The 22,838-nt window shown below is 44.4% G+C and overlaps 1 protein-coding gene across 1 annotated transcript in view; it reads left to right on the top strand.

The window, feature by feature from the left end:
• The first annotated feature begins 255 nt into the window (after nt 1–255).
• The window catches only part of LOC144495931 (vesicle-associated membrane protein 8), a 32,254-nt gene continuing 9,671 nt past the window's right edge, over nt 256–22,838 (top strand). The window contains exon 1 of the mRNA XM_078216819.1: nt 256–387. Within this exon, the coding sequence (XP_078072945.1) occupies nt 379–387 (9 nt within the window). The 5' untranslated portion in view covers nt 256–378. The remainder of the gene's footprint in view (nt 388–22,838) is intronic.

The following is a 22,838-nucleotide window of genomic DNA, read 5'->3' as shown; positions in this document are numbered from 1 at the left end:
AACCACAACAGAATAAATAACCAATTAGAATCAGCGTTGCCAGCAATGACGGGCACAGCCATTTTCTGAGTGGGGGGGAGGAGGGATCAGGACGTATTGAAGCCTGTTCAGAAACCTATCAGGTGTAGTAAACACCTACAGCACAGGAAGAACCTCACCTGTTGCTGCGTTGCTATGGTTTCCCTCAGTAACAGGCAGTACCTATACTGCTTTTCTATTAGCTTCCGTGAAAGGAGGAGGGGAAAGAATCTAGCATCGGCTTTTCTTACAGGTTGGCCCCCCGATGAAAATTTTGTAATCCAAGTTAAATATTAACCAGTCGTTTCAGCGTTTTGTCTTCCATTACACTCATCGGGAAAAGTAGGAACAGTTTCACCGATGACAATGGTAAGCTTGTTTAAATTTAATCAAAATGTGTAATTTCTGATCAAATCTATTTTTGCCACAAGTGTTCCGATGACTTTCAGTACAGTGCATGTGTATAGCAGAAGATTTGACTAAAAGAGTGAGATGAAAGGTGGAGAAGCAGGGAACAATGAGTGTACTGTAATCCAAAAAGGCTTGAGCCTTTGGCTCGAACTGCTTTAAATCTTCGCAAGGTTCGATAAAACGCATGTTTTTCACTGGTATTTACAAGTATGAAGAGCAGCATTGTAAAGTTTCAAGGACCTTGCCCAAAATATTTGGTACGCAATTCGGAAAGTAAGGTCAGCAAAGGCCTCACTGAGGAAATGCATTATTCAGCTTGGCTGCGACTTCAAACCCATCTACCTCCCTCCCTCCCAAACATAAACACCAACTGAATCGCAATTGATTCCACTTTATTGTAATGCAATAAACATCAAACACAACAGCAGTTATTGTTGCATTGGTTTGTGCATTAGGAATTGTAATCTTTCCCCAGTTTTGCTCCCCTTTCCTTTCCTCTCCTCCTGACGTTGCTTGTTATTACTGGGTGTGACTCCATAGACACCAGCAGCCCTCCAGAACTTTGTCCAGGGAACTATTCTAGGTGACAGTTTGACCACTGGCAGGATCACTTTCGACCCTGAGTCTGCGCTGTCCTGAATTCCACACATATTTTCCAGCAGGGATTACTAAGTAGCGATCAGGAGCAGGCACTGTAGATAATTTGTTTTGCATCACCCACCCTGTTGACATTGGTGCCAGAATGCTTCCCCACCCCCACACAATACCAGCTGAGACCAGCTCGGTAATGACGGAAAATGGACTGACGTTAACGCTATTCTATTCAGTATGACCAAGAATCTCAGTATATGGGAAAGTTACCCCAAAGGCAGAGGGAAGGACAGAGAGTTGATTTTTTAAAAGTCAACTTCCTGTAGGCCTTGCAGACCCCTCCGAAATATCTCTTTAAATGTCATAGCTGTTAAACTTGATAAATTTCTCAGTAAGTACAAACCATACCAGAAGCATAAACATAAGCAGAGAGCTTTCTCAGTTACATAGACCACAGGGGCAGTTCAGTTCATGTGTTCTCTGTTCTGATCCATCTTTCCTTATCTTTCTGTCTTTCGTCTTTGATTCTACATTTATTTTTGTCTCTTCACAGCCTTTGTAAGCGCACAATTTACACTTGGGTCACTATCTGTGAGGAGTCTGCACGCCCTTCCCATGTCTGCGTGGGTTTCATCCAGGTGCTCCGGTTTCTTCCCGCAGTCGGAAAGACGTGCTGGTTTCGGTGCATTGGCCACGCTAAATTCTCCCTCAGTTTGTCCGAGCAGGTGCCGGAGTGTGGCAACTAGGAGATTTCCACAGTAACTTCATTGCAGTGTTAATGTAAGCCTACTTGTGACACTAATAAATACACTCAAAACTTAGCTCTATATACTTTTAATAGAGAACTTCCTGTACAACTATAAATGCTGGAATATTCTGGTCTCCGAGGAACCTCTTGCCTTTAGTTATTCTTCAAGGCCAAGATGTTTGGGATTTTCAGTACAGTGCTGGCAGGAGGTTACCATCCTCACGCAAGAGGGTAGAAGTACCAAGGCCTGAATTTTTCACCCATTGGGCATGCAAACTTGGGCAGCCTGGATGCAGGCGCCAAATGTACTTCCGGCTGCGATCAGCCCCAGAGCGCGATTTCACACTATCTGCCCAATTAATGGCCAGCTGGTGTGAAAAGTACGCTCGGAAAGGCTGGGCACCACCAGGGAGGGCAGGAAATATTAACTTACAAAGACTGTGAAGAGACAAAAATAAATGTAGAATCAAAGAAGAAAGACAGAAAGATAAGGAAAGATGGATCAGAACAGAGAACACATGAACTGAACTGCCCCTGTGGTCTATGTGACTGAGAAAGCTCTCTGCTTATGTTTATGCTTCTGGTATGGTTTGTACTTACTGAGAAATTTATCAGGTTTAACAGCAGGAAGAGGGCAGATGCTGAGAGAAGTGGCAGTACAGGCGGGCATTTCCATCAAGCTCCCTAAAGGGTGAACAGCTGCCTCAGGGAGCTCCAGCGTTGTCCCCAATGGCATTTGCAACAAAGAAATGCTGCAAACTCCCTCTGTCATGCAGAATCAAGCAACTGGCAGCATAACACATTAGACATCAACCCTCAAACACTCTCTCTTATTTTATTTCATCCCGGACATTTCATCCCCGCCAGAACAGAAATGGTGAAAAAACAATGACATCGCCTGGCCAAATGGCCCATGTGGCAAGTGTAAATGCACACCGGCCATGTAAAATCAGGATCAATTGCAAGCTCAATGGGTTTAATTGCCATTTCAATTGTCAGCGGGCACGCTTTCAACTCTCATGTGGGCCACTGACTGAAGAACCGTGCAATGGCGCCATGATGTTGGGACACGTGTCCATCCGTCCAGCCATCCCTCCAACGCAATTTCACACTAGTTAAGTTGAGGAGCTCAAGCTCCATAATTTCTGGCCATAGTCTCTTGCGTGGACACTGTTCAGTCAAATAAATGTTAACAGCTAAAGGAATGAGCACCTCAAACAGAACCAAACAAGGGTTCTCTGCACCATGTTCTAACCATCTTATAAAGAATTCAACTGAAGTGCAGAGACATTTGAGGAAGCAGGCAGCCTCTTTATGGAAAATTGTTTGGGAAATCTTCCATTCAAAGCGTGAGAACAACCAAATGAAGTAATAATGAAATGGTTCAATTTGACAGAATTTACGCCATTGCTTTGAGTGTTTGTAAATGAGCAAACAAAAAAAGCTTTAACAAACACTTTCTTAATAAGACTATTTGAGTTGATTTGATTTATTATCATTTTCACATTAGTATACAGTGAAAAGTATTGTTTCTTGCACGCTATACAGACAAAGCATACAGTTCATAGAGAAAGAAAGGAGAGAGTGCAGAATGTAGTGTTACTGTTATAGCTAGGGTGTAGAGAAAGATCAACTTAGTGCGAGGTAGGTACATTCAAAAGTCTGGTGGCAGCAGGGAAGAAGCTGTTCTTGAGTCAGATGGTTCACATTGCCTCCGTCTATCTGTCCATTTTCCTTCCAAATACTGGCATCGGTCAATATAAATCTAGCAGCAGAGGCTTGGGTGGATTGGGAAACAAGTGAGAAATGCATAAAAGATTTCAGTATTCCTGGGGTTGAAAATGGCAGCACTCAGAACCTGCCATCGTGGCTCCTAATTGATTTCCCTCTTTCTTACTTTCTTCCATTTTTTTCTTCTTTATCTACCCACCATTTCCCAGCCTGGTGTGCTGATGTCTGATCTAATCATCTGCAGTTAATCTGACATTGAGGAAAGAAGCAGCAGCCACTGGTCACACACCCTTACTTTTCTTCTTGCTTTTCCCTACACCTATCAAGGGGGTGGCGAAGATTTCTCAACCTTAATGACGCTTTTCACAACAGCAGCTAACTACTTGAGGATTCATGGAGCGAACCTATGACCTCTGAGCAAGTGTTTTGTCACTGAACTGCCTTTCATTAGCAGTAATATAATCCTACCCTTTGCTTTTACACTAACGCCCATGAACTATCCTATATCCTAAATACCAACCTGACATTGATCTTATTTATACTCATGCATGACCTGAATTATTGATTTTAACTTCCACCAAAGTGACATCATCTCATTTTAACCTGACCAGATGAAGAATTGACTTCCAATTTAAAACTATACATTTGTCAAAATAATTAATCAGTGAAAGCATCTTTATTTATATACAGCATCAGGACAAAAATCATGGGCCCTGGTGCTTCTCCTGTTCCCATGCCATTTATCACCCCATTCTCCCAACCACCACCCTCTAACCTTTTCCCTCACATCCTTCCAGTGTCCAGGATTGGAAACCATAGTCACGGTGGTGTCATGCTGTTTTATACAGGTTTAGCAACACTTCTTGGCTTTTGTACTGTATGCCTCTAAATTGCACATTATTGCAGGTGAATCAGTTAGTGCCAATTTACTGGAAGGTTTTGCTATTTTTAAACTCGGAAGTGAAACGCAGAGTCATGTGCCAATAGATTATGTCACTGTTAGTTGAAGATATTCTCATTTGTACATGGGACTGTTATTTGCAGTGATTATGAGGATAAGGTCTTTTGGATGTTGCATGAGGTCAGATTCAAAGAAACCGAGAGGGTTGCATAATATGAAGGACCGAGTTCATTTCCTGTTTAAAACCCAAAAGGTTAGACAATCGTGAGGCACCACATGATGCCCTCCTGCCCCTGGACAAATACAAGTGGGCAGAATCCTGGTACAATTAGGTTCCATCCTGTGTGGCTGTTGCCCATTCCCCACCACCCTCGCTGCCAGAAACCAGGCTTTCCAACCACAGGTATCTCAGAGATCCTAGATGTTTACATTTTAGCAAAACAATGCTAAACAATTCAGCAATAATGAAAATAAGCAAGGCTGTTGAAAACAAATTCTTAAATTTAAAAAGAGATGAATCCATTTACAATGGGCTGTCCATTTATTGTTTCAACGTTATTCACATTCATCAACAGCTGGGGCAGATTCACAGCATCCAACCTATCAAACCTCTTTAGGCATTGATTGTACATAGCAGATTTTCCCCGTCCATTTTCCCTAATAGGCTTACAGAATGTCTTTTTATTCTGTGCGTTGTTGCTAGGGGACACTTACACTGGGAGTGACTACAGTGACATGCTCAGGTGCTCTGGGGCCTTGTTCCAAGATGGAAGATCATAAAATCATAGATATTACAGTGTACAAAAAGATCTTTCACCCCACTGGTTGTAGATCAACTGGTCTATTCTAAACTGTTTGATAATGTATTTGTGTGCACCAGATATACACATGGCATCAGCAAGTACTGTTTGCTACTGCCTGAGTGGAAGAATCCTTATTTAAATACTTAAATGCTAAAAAGAAATCACCGTTAGTTAGTTTGAATTTTTTTGGTTTAGTTGGTAGCACTCTGACATGCACTAGAAGATTGTGGGTTCAAGACCCAGTTGTTTGGAGGTGCCAATGTCAGATAGAACAGCAATGTAGTGGCCATCACTAAGGAGAAGGTTCTGGGGAAACTGAAAGGTCTGAAGGTGGATAAATCACCTGGACCGGAAGGACTACACCCCAGGGTTCTCAAAGAGATAGCTGAGGAAATTGTGGAGGCATTGGTGGTGATCTTTCAGGAATCACTGGAGGCAGGGAGGGTACCAGAGGACTGGAAAGTAGCTAATGTAACACCGCTGTTTAAGAAGGGAGGGAGGCAGCAGACGGGAACTTATAGGCCGGTTAGCCTGACTTCGGTCATTGGCAAGATTTTAGAGTCCAATATTAAAGATGAGATTGCAGAGTACTTGGAAGTGCATGATAAAGTAGGACTGAGTCAGCACGGCTTTGTCAAGGGGAGGTCATGTCTGACAAATCTGTTAGAGTTCTTTGAGGAGGTAACAAGGAAGTTAGATAAAGGAGAGCCAGTGGACGTGATTTATTTAGATTTCCAGAAGGCCTTTGACAAGGTGCCGCATAGGAGACTGTTAAATAAGTTAAGTGTCCATGGTGTTAAAGGCAAGATCCTGGCATGGATGCAGGATTGGCTGACTGGCAGAAGGCAGAGAGTGTGGATAAAGGGGTCTTTTTCAGGATGGCAGCTGGTGACTAGTGGTGTGCCTCAGGGGTCAGTGCTGGGACCACAACTTTTCACAATATATATTAACAATTTGGAGGAAGGAACTGAAGGCACTGTTGCTAAGTTTGCAGATGATATAAAGATATGTAGAGGGACAGGTAATATTGAGGAAGCAGGGGGGCTGCAGAAGGACTTGGACAGGTTAGGAGAGTGGGCAAAAGGTGGCAGATGGAATATAATGTGGAAAAGTGTGAGGTTATGTACTTTGGAAGGAGGAATGGAGGCATAAACTATTTTCTAAATGGGGAAATGCTTAGGAAATCAGAAATACAAAGGAACTTGGGAGTCATTGTTCAAGATTCTCTAAAGGTTAACGTGCAGGTTCAGTCGGCAGTTAGGAAGGCAAATGCAATGTTAGCATTCATGTTGAGAGGGCTAGAATACAAGAACAGGGATGTACTTCGGAGGCTATAAGGCTCTGGTCAGACCCCATTTGGAGTATTGTGAGCAGTTTTGGGCCCCATATCTAAGGAAGAATGTGCTGGCCTTGGAAAGGGTCCAAAGGAGGTTCACAAGAATGATCCCTGGAATGAAGAACTTGTCGTATCAGGAACGGTTGAGGACTCTGGGTCTGTACTCGTTGGAGTTTAGAAGGATGAGGGGTGATCTTATTGAAATTTACAGGATACTGCGAGGCCTGGATAGAGTGGACGTGGAGAGGATGTTTCCACTAGTAGGAAAAACTAGAACCAGAGGGCACAACCTCAGGCTAAAGGGAAGATCCTTTAAAATAGAGATGAGGAGGAATTTCTTCAGCCAGAGAGTGGTGAATCTGTGGAACTCTTTGCCACAGAAGGCTGTGGAGGCCAGGTCATTGAGTGTCTTTAAGACAGAGATAGATAGGTTCTTGATTAATAAGGGAATCAGGAGTTATGGGGAAAAGGCAGGAGAATAGAGATGAAAAAAAAATCAGCCATGATTGAATGGCAGAGCAGATTCGTTGGGCCGAGTGGCCTAATTCTGCTCGTATGTCTTATGGTCTTAAAACAAGGCCTCCTCTATCTGCTCACATTGACATAAAATATATCACGGTACCACATGAAAAAGGACAAAGAAGCCATTGTCCTATCCAACATTGCACCCTCAGACAACACTACCATAAAAAAGATTATCTGATCATTCGTTTGCAGTTTGCGGAACCGTACTGGGAACTAATTGGTTAGTGAATGTAACAATGACTATACTTCTAAAGAAATTTATTGTTCAGCTGCCTTGATCACTTCCCTCCTGGGCCCTCTCCCTGAACTCACATCTGTCTCAAGTTCCCTTCTATCTCCCCTCTTACCCTCTCCAAATCAATCTTGACCCTGAGACCATCTCCTGCTCCCTTGACCTTGTTTTCACCAACCTGTTGACTACCCTGTCTTCCTTTCTTGGCCCTTCTGTTGTTAACAGTTCTTTCCTCGCAGTTTTTATTTATTCTTTGATGGGAAGTGGGCGTCACTGGCAAGGCCAGCAATTGTTGCCCATCCCAGATTGTCCTTGGACTGAATAGCTTGCTAGGCCATTTCAGAGTCAACAACATTGAAGTGGATGTGGAGTCACATGCAGGCGAGACCAGGTAAGTATTGTAGATTTCCTTCCCTAAATGGCAATGGTGAAACAGATGGCTTTTTGCAACAATGGATGATAGTTTCATGGTCACCATTATTGAGACTAGCTTTCAATTGCAATCCCCCTCCTATTTAAACGTGCCACCATCATCTCAAAAAACCAACCCTTGACCCGACTGTCCTTGCAAATTGCTCCCCATTTCTTCATTTTCTCTCCAAACCTCTTGAATGTGATAATGCCTTCCAAAGGGCAGCACGGTAGAGCAGTGGTTAGCACTGCTGCTTCACAGCTCCAGGGTCCCGGGTTCGATTCCCGGCTCGGGTCACTGTCTGTGTGGAGTTTGCACATTCTCCTCGTGTCTGCGTGGGTTTCCTCCGGGTGCTCCGGTTTCCTCCCACAGTCCAAAGATGTGCGGGTTAGGTTGATTGGCCAGGTTAAAAATTGCCCCTTAGAATCCTAAAATGTGTAGGTTAGAGGGATTAGCGGGTAAATATGTGGGGGTAGGGCCTGGGTGGGATTGTGGTCGGTGCAGACTCGATGGGCCGAATGGCCTCCTTCTGCACTGTCGGGTTTCTATGATTCTATGATTAAATCCATGGCCATCTTTTCTACAGCTCGATGCTTGAATTTCTCTGATCAAAGTTTGTCCTTACCACTAAAGCAGCACATATCAAAGTCACAAATACTGTTGTAAACTGGGTCCCTAGTATTCATTGGCACATAAAGACCAATTACTGCAGTAAGCCAACACAGCTGAGTGGCGGGAGAATGTCAGGTCTACTGCAGGCCTAGCTCAGTTTAAGGGATGTTTCTAATTGGTTCTGACAGGTGAGTTTAACACTCCCACCCACTTTTGGATATAACCTGCCAACAAATCTCCACAAGGAACAGGTTACTTGCCTGCTGTCCAGGAATTGATGGAAGGTGCAGAAGGGAATAGAGAAAAGAATCTTTTCAATGGGACAAAAATTAAAATGGGAAAGTAAAGCATGCATGTATTTCTGCAGCACTGTAATAGGGTAAAAACGCTTTATTTACTATTACTATCACAAGTAGGCTTACACTGACACTGCAATGAAGTTACTGTGAAAATCCCCTAGTCACCACACTCCAACACCTGTTTGGGTACACTGAGGGAGAATTTAGCATGGCCAATGCACTAGCCAGCACATCTTTGGACTGTGGGAGGAAACCGGAGCACCCGGAGGAAACCCACGCAGTCACGGGGAGAACATGCAGACTCCACATGGTGTCCCAAGCCAAGAATTGAACCCGGGCCTCTAGCACTGTGAGGCAGCAGTGCTAACCACTGTGCCGTTATGCCGCCCTCCAAAAGGTACAGTTGTGTGCTTTATCTCTGTAATACATCTCTGGTTACATGAGGAAACTAGTAATATATGACATTTGATATGATTAAAAATATCATAATGTTTAAAGAACTATGCAACAAGATGTAGGAAAGGTCTCTGAGCAGAAGTAACCTCTTATAAGTGCAAAGCATGATAGCAGATCTGTTGCTACCAATCGCATAAATTCATGCCTGAAAACTTAAGCCATTGATATAGTTTTTGAAGCGCTGTGTTTGGAACTTGCTCTGTGCCTGTCTTCCACTCACTGCCCTGGTCTGTGGTACTGGAGATATTACGACTGAAAACCAGCTGGCATTAGCTGTGGTATCCAGGTACAGTCAATGTCGGAAGTACAGTTACAGACACAATCAGCAAGAGTTAGGTATGGAGTAATTTTCAATCACAACACCTTGAATGCAAAACAGAAGCAGCAGAAGGGCATTCCACACTAAAGTGAAATATTCTACAGCATTCACCAGGGCCTTGGAATGATGGAACAGTATTGGGACCAGATTCATAAAATTTAGTCCAACCAACTAGTGTTTCCCACTGTCCTTTAAGTTAATGGGAAGAATAGCTAATCAGAGATTGTCATGTGATTCTTGACATCTCACATTGAACCATGTTTGTATATTCCATCATTCCCAACTCAGTTATTTCTTTTATAGAAACACAGGAACAGGAGTAGGCCATTCAGCCCATCAAGCTTGCTGTGCCATTTAGTATAATCATCGCTGATCCGACACTTCAATGCCTTTTACACAGATTATCCCCATACCTCTTTATGTTTTCATTAATCAGAAATCTATCAATCTCTCCTTCCACATCCACAATGACTGAGCTTCCGCAGTCCTCTGGGGTAGAGAAATCCAAAGATTCAGAGTCCTCTGTGTAAAGGAATTTCTCCTTATCTTGGTCCTAAGTGACCAGCCCTTCTGTAACTTGGTTATCCTTGTGCAGAAAATGCAAAACATTTTGCCGAACCTTCGTCGAGTGACACCATTATCATTATCCCAGCAGAATCAAAAGAACAGGCTCGGTTTAGACTTAACAAATTCTCTAAACTTGTTGGTAATTAGTTATAGTCCACAAGGGGCTATAACTCTCTCTGTTGGAGAGAGAGAGAGAGAGAGGAGTGGTTATACAGCTTGAGGGGCACCACACCACATTAGGCACGGGGAAAGGTGAGGATCAGGCCTCCATAAACTACCACAGCCAGTATGGTGTTTGAACCACACTGTTGGTATCATTCTGCATCACCCTCTAGCCAGCTATCCAACTGAGCTGACTGACCCAAATCAATGCGCACATGTTTAATACACACATTTCTCTTATGATTCATGTTGCTAAAGGTAATTTTTAAAAACTTTTTAAAGTGAGTTCCAGTTGTTTGATTTACATTATAGTATTTGACTTCCCATAAGATAAATAAGGGTGATCTGCAGCTTAGTTGTATCGATGAAACTGGAAGTAGATGTTCCTGCTGATTGTCACCTTGATATTTGCTCTGGGTGCTGTCCTCACCAGAAAGCACAATGCATGTGAGATGCAGCGCCACCTCCTGGAAACTTGCTGTCATTAGCTAGCATGATTTGATAGCAATAAAATTTTAAATGATGCAGGATCCATTTTTCTTTCCTACTTTGTTTTTTAGGATCAGATTAACGCTGCTCTCTGGAATGATTAATTTGCAAAAAAATCCCCACCTTCCCTCCCCTATATTCTACACCACACTGTCCCATAAATGATTCTTCAACTAGAGGCACCTAGTTCCCAGAAACTTCAGCGAACTGTGTTCTAACAACAATCAGCAGATTATGTGCTGAGGTGGTTAGAGATAGCTCTCACCTTTTTTCTTTTACTTAGAAAATCCCTACAGTGCAGAAGGAGGCCATTTGGCCCATCGAATCTGCACCAACTCACCGACAACAATCCCACCCAAGCCCTATCCCGTAATCCCCTGTATTTACCCCACTAATCCCCCTAACCTACATATCTTGGGACACTAACTGACAATTTAGCATGACCAATCAATCTAATCTGCACATCTTTGGAGTGTGGGGGGGAAACAGGAGCACCCAGAGGAAACCCACGCAGACATGGGGAGAATGTGCAGACCCCACACAGTCACCCAAAGCTGGTATTCGAGCCTGAGTCCCTGGTGCTGTGAGGCAGCAGTGTTGACCACTGTGCCACCCCTTTTATCACCAATAACAAATATTAACTGATGTGTTAATGAGTTACTAACATCAATGCTGAAATGTGATGTTTAACTGTGATCTGATTCACAGAGTTTTCCTGAGGTCTCACCAGTTCCCTTTGAGTGTATATCTTTATCATACCACTCTTTGCCTGAACACAATCACTCTAACCATCTTTTGCTCTCACTCCAATGACATTCTCTTGATACCCTGCTCAGCTTATTTCATTTTCTGATGTTTATAGGATGTCAAAACAAAAGCTATGAGTAATTAGAAGAGATCTTTTCCCCACTTTTATTAAAAACACCCTCTCCATTTAAAGCCATTCTTCATGTGCATTTTGTTTCAATAAAGCTGTTGAAACTTGACCTTTCATTTTTCATCAAATAATATTGAAGACATATTAACAAAGGAAATTAGGTACACTGTGGCCGGAATTTTACAGGAATGCCTGCCCCGATTCCAAGGGTGGGCAAGACTCGGGGAATGGCATTCTCCATTGGCCTCAGGCGGGAACGTACGAACCTCGGGCGGACATGCTGGTAAAATTCTGCCTGTGTTTACTAAACCTACACAACCTGTTCATCAAGTAACCTTTTGTCAGTGGTAAAAATGCAAGTGTTCAAAATAAAGGTTTAAACAAAATATTAAAAATATTTCACTATTGTTCAATTATATTCATCCATTGAAGTCAAGTTTAGTTGAAGGTTTTAGCTTCTCCTGAAAACTCAGACTTTAACTGAATGTTTCTTTCCCACAGCTGTGATGCTGAGAGCTTAAATTGGGTTGCAGATAAATGTTGTGTGCTCCAGTTTGCTCTTTGCGGTTCCTTGCCTTCCACTTATTCCTCCTCAACCAGTGCCACTGTGCCGTCCATTGCTTGTGGAATCTGTGCTGCTGCTTGGGATAGCTGCTGCCTTGACATTACCGACCACATAGTCACAGCTCATGAGTCCAGCTCCAGCCAGTTGAATCAGCCACTTCAGCATGCTGGACCACCACTTGCACTGGTTCTCGCTGTGTGACTATGTGAACACCTTGTCTACAAAGCACACAGGAAGATGTTAAGAACTGGTAGAGCAACCTGTATCCAGCCCTGTGTCTCCCTTCCTTTGTGAGGTCATTGCAAAGTAGCGCACACAAACACACACACAGTTTGTGATGGCCATACGCATTTTGAGCAGAGTTTTGAACTATTATGTGAAAGGTGGCAATGTGCTATATTAGGATTGTGAGCTACAACCTTTAACGCAATGAAAAATTGTTGAGAAAAACAGCAAATAGTATCTACACGATATTGGCCCAGGGGTGTAGCAATTGAACATTTAGATTTGATCCACACCATAGCTGGTGTGGGTAGGGTGGGTATGCTTATTTTGACACTAATGATTTCAATCAGGTCATTGGGGTTGGCCTATTGGAGTAAGAACTCCCTGATTAAGGATCCTTGTTGGGCCCCGCAAGGACTGGGGTATATTATTGACCCCTCTAATCACATTTTAATTTGATGTTTTAAGTTTCCTTTCCACTTTGTTTTTTGTTTCGGGCGGTTCCCCTCCTTTTAGGGAGCTGCCCTTTTTGAGTTGTCCCTAAGTTAAGTTGATTTTGTTTATTTGGTTAAACACAACAAGAGTTCCCTGATTAAGGATCAACCCTTTCTTAATGAAAGGTAGTACTTGTAGGTTATTGGTAAATGGATAGCGTTATCTGTCGGTAATGTTGAATAGTGTAACTATTGCATTTGTATTTTGTAATTGTTTTGTAATAATTGTTTGTAATAAAGAAAAGATATCCCTGATTAAGAATCTAATTGATAGGCCAACCAGGGAGTCTTTGCCTTGTATTTAACTGGGAGTGTCAGTTCCCCTGACACCCCTGAAGGTAAACTGCTGACTAATAAATAGCACTCTGTGTACTGCTGTTAGAGTTGTAAATAAAGGGATTTTGGTGAAGGAATTTCTGCCTCCGCAGACTTACTACAGACATCTTTCCTTATGCCAGTGAATCTTTTCCACATTTGTTTGCCAATGTCAGTAGAGACTGTGATTTAGCTCCCAGAAGGAAGTTGCAGTAATACTGGCACCTGTTTGATCCAGTTCTAAACAGGGAAATAAAAACGTTCAGAACTGGTATTCCAGTGGAAAGTGCCAGTAAAACTGATCATAGGACCATTGGAGACTGCCAGTAACATGGGTGACATTACTAGGAGTGGTCAAAACTGGTTATTTTTCCAGTTTATCCAACGGTCTTTATTGCTGGTGAACTTCCAATGAGCAGTAACAGATTACAAAATTGAAAGTACATAGTCCCCTTCCAATGTGTACTTGTGTGGATGAAGACGCTCAAGAATAAAAAGTTGCACAAAAGCTTTGCAAATTTTATTGTGAGAAAATGACAGCTGTAAATAATTAAAAGGCAGACTTGACCCTCGAGAATAAATGTTTCAGTAAAAGCTGCACCAGTCATATTGCTGGATAAAGGAAATAAACACTAATAACTGCACATTATCACCACACTGCACTGCTGATTGATTTTAGGCTCATTTTGATCTTCTGTTAAGATCCACAATTTTCTCCGTGATGTAATTGTCCAGCCTGCTTATCTCCTTCGAGATCTCCTCCTTATTCAACCCCTTTGTCTTCAATCGATGGGTAAAACATGCTGCAGCTGAGAAGCGAAGAGGAAAAATATAAGCACCGACACATTGAAACCCTTAAAATCAGAACTGAGATCACAAATGCCCCTGTCTTCGTCAACGGGGACGAAGTAGAAAGGGTCAAGAACTTCAGGTTTTTAGGTGTCCAGATCATCAAAAACCTGTCCTGGCGCCCCCATGCCGAAACTATAGTTAAGAAAGCCCACCAACGCCTCTACTTTCTCAGAAGACTAAGGAAATTTGGCATGTCAGCTACGACTCTCACCAAATTTTACAGATGCACCATAGAAAGCATTCTTTCTGATTGTATCACAGCTTGGTATGGCTCCTGTTCTGCCCAAGACCACAAAGAACTACAAAAAGTCGTGAATGTAGCTCAATCCATCACGCAAACCAGCCTCCCACCCATTGACTCTGTCTACACTTTGCGCTGCCTCAGCAAAGCAGCCAGCATAATTAAGGACCCCACACACCCAGGACGCTCTCTCTTCCACCTTCTTCCTTTGGGAAAAAGATACAAAAGTCTGAGATCACGTACCAACTGACTCAAGAACAGCTTCTTCCCTGCTGCTGTCAAACTTTTGAATGGACCTACCTTGCATTAAGTTGATCTCTCTCTGCACCCTAGCTATGACTGTAACACTACATTCTGCACTCTCTCCTTTCCTTCTCTATGAACGGTATGTTTTGTCTGTATAGTGCGCAAGAAACAATCCTTTTCACTGTATGTTAACGCGTGTGACAATAATAAATCAAATCAAATCAATTGAGATAACAGAGATACCTTTCGTAGGGAGTGATTGGGGGTGGGGGGGGGTGGGGGGGGGGGGGATGATGTTGCCAAAAAAACTAAGTACCCAGCGGGGAGATTGTCCCACCTGTCTTTTGGGCGAACTTTGTTGGTTGAATTTCCGGCACTCTGTGCATTGCAGAGTCCACCGGGGGATTCACACCAGTTTGGAGGCGGAGGCGGAGGCGGGGGGTGGGGGGGGGGGGGGGGGGGGGGTTGGGGGCAGTGGATGCCTAATTCTGCTCAAAATGTCAGCTTCAGCGCATATGCTCTTGACCACCCATCACCAGGCTCTCAATCGCTGGCTTCCCCTTCCACCACTTCCCTCCCAACCCCACACCCCCCTTCCCCGATCGCCGGCCCTGGCCCCCGATTGCTGTGCAGAGTGCGCAGCGGTTCCACACACCCCCCCCCCCCCCCCCCCCCCCCCCACACTACTGATCAGACCAACTTTAATCGCCACTGGTGGAAACCTCCCCCAGTTTAAATGGGAAACATTAGCGAACCCAGACGATACCATCCAGTGTAATCAGCCTTGTACTGTTTCCCCATGCGAGGCTGATTACGCCATAAAAATGGTCCAGGAAAGTCACGCCCTCCCACCGGTATTTCCTGGCCCACTGCGTTACTTGAGCAGCACAGCGGGCCAGGAATGAGATGTTAAAACAGATGGCCATCTGCAGTGATTGCAATCTAAGAAAAGCAGTGCTTGAGAAAGGCTACTTTTGAAAGTGCTCATCTTCCCAAATGAGAGCAAGGATTTTGCTGTGTCATGTGTGCCAGTGTTTATGAAGTGTGGACACATGTGACCATATATGGACCGTCTCTGAGCACGTCTAACCCCCATTCAGCAGTAACCAGGAGCTTAACAATTAAAGTGTCCTCTGGCCTGTGCTGTTTGCCTATTATGAATCATAGAATCCTACAGTGCAGAAGTAGGCCAATGATTACCAATGGTGATCACCAAGTCATATGACCATAAGACATAGGAGCAGAATTAGGCCACTCGGCCCATCAAGTCTGCTCTGCCATTCAATCATGGCTGATATTTCTCTCATCCCCATTCTCCCTGTCTTTTCCCCATAACCCCTGATCCCCTTATTAATCAAGAACCTATCTATCTCTGTATTAAAGACACTCAATGACCTGGCCTCCACAGCCTTCTGCGACAAAGAGTTCCACAGATTCACCACTCTCTGGCTGAAGAAATTCCTCCTCATCTCTGTTTTAAAGGATTGTCCCTTTAGCCTGAGGTTGTGCCCTCTGATTCTAGTTTTTCCTACTAGTGGAAACATCCTCTCCACATCCACTCTATCCAGGCCTCGCAGTATTCTGTAAGTTTCAATAAGATCCCCCCTCATCCTTTTAAACTCCAATGAGTACAGACCCAGAGTCCTCAACCGTTCCTCATACAACAAGCTCTTCATTCCAGGGATCTTTCTTGTGAACCTCCTCTGGACCCTTTCCAAAGCCAGTACATCCTTCCCTAGATATGGGGCCCAAAATGTTCACAATACTCCAAATGGGGTCTGACCAGAGCCTTATACAGCCTCAGAAGTACATCCCTGCTCTTGTATTCTAGCCCTCTCGACATGAACGCTAACATTGCATTTGCCTTCCTAACTGCCGACTGAACCTGCACGTTAACCTTAAGAGAATCTTGAACAATGACTCCCCTTTGTGCTTCTGATTTCCTAAGCATTTTCCCATTTAGAAAATAGTCCATGCCTCCATTCCTCCTTCCAAAGTGCATAACCTCACACTTTTCCACATTGTATTCCATCTGCCACTTCTTTGCCCACTCTCCTAACCTGTCCAAGCCACCCTGCAATTGAACCTTCAGGGAAGAAAGAAACATATCAATAGCCTACAAGCAAGATCTATAAACACAGATTACATTACTGTCCATGTACTGGTGCTGCATGAATGCAGATGATAGATATCACTGCCTGTCCATCACTTTTAAAGGTGATTACTGTGTGAACAGGCAATAATTTGATCTGAAGCATGGAATCATTATCATCCCATCCATTGTAATATAAATTGTCTCTTTCCATGCACTTGCCTCTCCGACTGTGAAAATCGATGCAGGATAGGCTTATATCTTGATGGGGTTGTCATGTTACGACTGGTCCCCAGGCAAAGTCCACCATTTCTAGGACAATATGTTAATTCCAGATGAGATACCCCCAAATTGTTATGCCCCCCGGGTGAGGGATGAGCTGGCATCCTTTATTAGCTACTAAATGTAAGTTGCACATCCACTTACACAGATTAGAGTTAAGAACTGAGTCCAAAAATAAGTTTGAAAAGAATATACAAATTGGCCTTTGACTTGTCTATGAGGAGTAGTTGGTGAAATGGTGCAGCCACGTGAGATTTGTGATTGCAATAGCACTGACTTCAGCAGTTGTGTCGTTGGTTTTGAGATTCCAGGGGTCCTGCAGTTTATCTGAGAAGTTGTCCTGCTTCCTTTTCATCTGTGGCTTTGCTGACTTGGTTTGGTTCAGCAATCAGAGAGAGGGAGAAGTTTGTATTTCTACCTACCTCAGAACAGGGATGACTGCTGCTAACGTTTTGTCTCTGTGTCACATACTCTCACAGACCCATCACTAGTCCACACTGGCCAGGTTTTGCAGGTGGCTTTTATCCTAGCTTTTTGTATATTCCTGGAAGGTGAAAATCCACAAACCAATCTGAGACATCACTTGTAGGATGTGATTCCTGCTGTGATATTAATCAGCTTCCATTATCCCCACAGGGAATGGCAGGTAGTTGCTTTATGGCTTTCATACCTTTCATATGTCCCTACCTGAAAACCAGGTATGATATTCCATTGCCTCTCTCTTATTATCACCCACAGAGGAGCAATTCAGACAGTTACGGAATTTACATTCCCAGAATTTGCATCCTCTGCCACCTTTGGTTTGTATGTCCATTTTTAAAAACACGTATCTTATTTAAATGTCCAATATGTCCACACATAATTCAACATTTTATCTCCATCATCATGACAGTCACTACAAAGGACATGGTCCCAGGAAGCAACATGTCTCCGTGTGAGGCTGCTGTGGTCCTCGTGCTGCACCAGGAAACAAGGAAAATAATTAATCTTATGATTCATCAGCACTAAGACAGCTGTGGACGTAACATTAGGGTTACAGCTATGTAAACAGATATATTACTCTAATATAAAGGCAAAGTACTACAGAAGCTGGAATCTGAACCAAAGACAGAAAAGGCTGGAAAATCTCAGCAGGTCTGACAGCATCTGCGAGAGAGAGAAGAGAGCCAACGTTTCAAGTCTAAATTACCCTTCCTCAGAGCGAAGAGCAAAGAAAATCAGCAGAGATTTATACATGATTTATACTATATTCCAGTCTCTGCTGGAAAGCTGCCTTCTCTGATTGCAGTCTCTGCTGGAAAGCTTCCTTCTCTGATTCCAGTTTCTGCTGGAAAGCTGCCTTCTCTGGTTCCAATTCAGGTTCCAATCCAATACAGTGCAGAAGGAGGCCATTCAGCCCATCAAGTCTGTACCGAACACAATCCCACCCAGGCCTTATTCCTGTAACCCCACACATTCACCCTGCTAATCCACCTGAGACTCGCGTCAATTGAGCATGGCCAATCAACCTAACCCGCACATCTTTGGACTGTGGGAGGAAACTGGAGCACCCGGAGGAAACCCACACAAACACGGGAGAACGTGCAAAGTCCACACAGACAGTGACCCGAGGCCGGAATTGAACCTGGGTCCCTGGCGCTGTGGGACAGCAGTTCTGCCTTCTCTGGTTCCAGTTCCTCATGGAGAGCTGCCTTCTCTGCCTCCTACCTCTGACTGGTCAGCAGCTCCTGGCACTGGGTGGATTCTGTGACACCCTCCAGCTGCAATGGGGCCCAGGAAGTTCTCACTGTGAGCCACTAGTGCACCTTGCTCCTCAGCTGCTTGTGTAGGACAACATATGTTTAGGCAATCTTATCCATCTGTCAGGAAAAAGAAATTAGATTTGATTTTGATTTATTATTGTCACATGTATTGGGATACAGTGAAAAGTAATGTTTCTTGTGCACTATACAGACAAAGCAAACCGTTCATAGAGAACATAGGGAAGAAGGAAAGAATAGGGTGCAGAATATAGTGCTGGAGTTACAGATAGGGTGAAGAGAAAGATCAGGTTAATATATGATAGGGCCATTCAAAAGTCTGATGGCAGCAGGGAAGAAGCTGCTCTTGAGTTGGTTGGTACGTGTTTTCAGACTTTATCTTTTTCTTGACAGAAGAAGATGGAAGAGAGAATGTACCGGGTGTATGTGGTCCTTAATTATGCTGGTTGCTTTCCTCAGGCAGTGGGAAGTGTAGACGGAGTCAATGGTTGGTTTGCATGATGGACTGGGCTTCATTCACAACCCTTGATTTGTTTGATTTATTATTGTCACATGTATTAGCATACAGTGAAAAGTATTGTTTCTTGCACGCTATACAGATAAAGCATACTGTTCATGAAGAAGGAAACAAGAGAGTGCAGAATGTAGTGTTACAGTCATAGCTAGGGTGTAGAGAAAGATCAATTTAGTGCGAGTTAAGTCCATTCAAAAGTCTGACGGCAGCAGGGAAGAAGCTGTTCTTGAGTCAATTGGTATGTGACCTCAGACTTTTTACTTTTTTCCCGACGGAAGAAGGTGGAAGAGAGAATGTCCAGGGTGCGTGAGGTCCTTAATTATGCTGGCTGCTTTGCTGAGGCAGCGGGAAGTATAGACAGAGTCAATGGATGGGAGGCTGGTTTGCATGATGGATTGGACTACATTCACAACCGTTTGTAGTTTCTTGCAGTCTTGGGCAGAGCAGGAGACATACCAAGCCGTGATACAACCAGAAAGAGTGCTTTCTATGGTGCATCTGTAAAAGTTGGTGGGAGTCGTAGCTGACATGCCAAGTCTTCTGAGAAAGTAGAGGCGTTGGTGGGCTTTTTTAACTATGGTGTCGGCATGGGGGGACCAGGACAGGTTGTTGGTGATCTGGACATCTAAAAACTTGAAGCTCTCGACCCTTTCTACTTCGTCCCCGTTGATGTAGGCAGGGGCATGTTCTCCTTTACACTTCCTGAAGTCAATGACAATCTCCTTCGTTTTGTTGACATTGAGGGAGAGATTTGGTGATCGGGACATCTAGAAACTTGAAGTTCTCGACCATCTCCGCTTTGTCCCCATTGATCTAGACAGGACACTACATTTCCTAAAGTCGATGAATATCTCCATTGAGGGAGAGATTATTGTCATTGCACTATTTCACTAGATTCTCTATCTCTTTCCTGTACTCCGTCTCGTAGATGTTAACATGGTTATTGGCAATTTTGATGTGAGCTTCTATCTCAGCACTCATTTTTGAAATGAGAGAGAGATCCCCAGTGCCTTCATTACTTAACTTATCAAATCTAACAATATAAACACCTCATCATAGCAACGACAATCCTTCTGCAGCCCAGGTTCACTTACAAATTGACCACTCCCTTTTAAATGTGATAGGCCTCTCCCATTGAGTATGCTTTTCATGTGTAAGCAGCATGAGAAAACTAAATGCAGACTGGGGTCTCTTGGGCACTAAGAGAGTTTCATTCACGCTAAGGGAAATAAGAGGAACCAGGAAAGTATAGGAGATCAGCCACGATCACATTGAATGGTGGAGTAGACTCAAAGGGCTCGTATGGCCTTCTCCTGTTTTGAGTTCTTGTGTTTGTTCTTCACAAACTTCACTGAGACCAGCCCTGCCACCAGCATCACCACCTCAAGCTAATGGGTACATACAGCTCTGATTCTGCAAAACATATTTATCAGAAATCTGTCTTGGGATTACAGATCACTAAAACATCCACACTGGTTCGCTTTGTAAAGAACATTTACAACTGGGCTGTCCCACATAGACTCTCACACAACAATAGTGGCACTATTTTCTGTGTGTACCAGATTCCCAATTACATGAACTGCAAACAATGATTACGAAGAAAGTACACAAGGTTACCTCACTGACCTTGCTTTCCAATAAAGCTGTGCAAAGCTGTTAAGATTTCACCTCCCTGCCACCCGCTGATTAATGCGATAGGTGTTCTCCGATTTGTCCACTTTTTTCTCCCAGGCTTCCCAAATATTCCTTTGCCAGGGAACAGTCCGATGTTTACAGGAAGCCTTCACTGCTTAATACATAAGCCTAGACACTGAGTGTGAGCAGGGAATTGACGAAGGAGGGCCTCAGTATTAATGTTAGAAGTTCCAGCCTTTGGGTGAGATGTTAACCACGTACATGCTTCAGTGGTTCAGTTGGATGCTAAAGATCCCATTACACTTTTTGAAGAAGTGTAGGGAATTCGCCCAATGTCTTTTGCAGCATTCCTCCCTCAACTAATACCATGGGGTGGGGGGGGGGGAATTCTTCCAGCCCGCTGTGCTATTCCAGCAGCGCAACAGTCCGGGAGACATCAGCAGAAACCATGGGTGCCACGGCCTCTGCGCGTCTCCAGCCACCGGATTTCCGGTGTCGTCAGCTCCGCGCCAGGAATCGGCACAAAGCTGAATAAATTATTCAAATGGCCATTTACATCTGATTAGCGGGCCGGGGACTGAAGTCTCTGGTCTCGCTAGCCTCTTCCCCCACTGCCAGGAGTGGTTCATTCCTGCGGGGTTTACAACAGCTGCCCATTAGCGGGGAGCTGGCGGCCCAACCCCGCTGGGGTGAAGGGAGGTCATGGAAGCCCCTAGGAGGTCGGGAGTAAGAAGGGTGTGCCCTCTGGGCATTGCCAACTTGGCCCCCTAGCATTGCCCAAGGCGCAAAGTGGAAATGTCCAGGGGCACCTTGGCACTGCCCATCAGGCATCAGGCAGTGCCAAGGGGGCAGAGCCAGAGGAGACAAGGCCAAAGGGGGCAGGAACTATAGGGGTGGGGCCTCTGGGGGGAGATCAGTGTGGGTGGGAGGTCCTGCTGCCACTCTGCATTTGTGATCGTAGGGAGAGGGAAGGAGGACAGCGATCGGGGCTGGCCATTGGGGTGGGGGTCAGGGCTTTGGGGGCAGAGGGGTTGTTGGGACTGCCGGGGGGCTGCAGTTGGGGCTGTCGGTAGGGATGGGGGGTGATCAGGAAATCAGGACTGCTGGGGGAGGTGGGGAGAGGGGGATCAAGGTGGGCAGGTGGTGAGTGGGGAATTAGGGGGTGGCCCAGATATGTTCAGGAAACAGCAGCGGTGGGTAGGGAAGTCAGAGGGGCAGTCTTGTGGGGTCACGGGGCTGGCCAGCGATCGAGGTGGCTAGCAATTGGGAGGCGGGGCCACTGCATATGCGCCAATCTTGGTGCTGACAGATGGGCGCAAGCGCAGTGGCCCGTTCAGCGCTATCTCCCGGCCTCTCCAACAGAAATAGGCCCCGCCCACTGATGTTTAACGGGATTTACGCTAGGGCACTCTTCAGTGCTCAGAGTGTAGGAGATTCATTTTGTAAATCCTGCTGAAAAAACAATGGGATTTATTCCAGTTTTTGCGCGAATTCAGCCCTTCGAATATTTTTGGGAGAATCCCATCCCGTAGCTGCCAATTGCCTCAGGTTGATCAGTTATGGTTCTTTGTCACCCCTGTCAATGTTAAAAATGACGACTAAGATGTAGGGAACATGGTCCCAGACCCCTATCGGAAACAAGTCATCACTGGTTGCCTCAAACATTTTTAAATGTATCATTGCACAAACTGCACTCTTGCGTGCTCTGCTTTATCTCCATAATATACTTACTGGAATATTGGGTAGAGCCACAGTTTAGGATTTGACATGCTCATATCTCACAGTACTCCCATCATAACTACCATAGATCGCAGCATTGAAGCTGACATCTGAAGCCTTGAAAAATCCTACCGAAAACAAGGGTTGACTTCTGAGAAAATACAGATTAGGAATAGGTGTAGGCTGCTTGGTCCCTTGAGCCTGCTCCACCATTCAATAAGATCATGGCTGAGCTGACTGTAACTTCAACCCCACATCCCTGCCCACCGATAACCTTTCACCCCCCTTGCCTTCAGAATATTCAAAGACTCTGTTTCCACCGACTTTGGAGGAAGAGAATTCTAGAGATTAACAACTGTCAGAGAGAAAAAAATTCTCCTCATCTCTGTCTTAAATGAGCAAGCTCTTA

This window comes from Mustelus asterias, chromosome 1 (genome assembly GCF_964213995.1).
Source record: "Mustelus asterias chromosome 1, sMusAst1.hap1.1, whole genome shotgun sequence".
Lineage (NCBI taxonomy): Eukaryota > Metazoa > Chordata > Chondrichthyes > Carcharhiniformes > Triakidae > Mustelus > Mustelus asterias.
The sequence above is the reverse complement of the archived record's forward strand: the minus strand, read 5'-3'. Positions and strand labels throughout refer to the sequence as shown.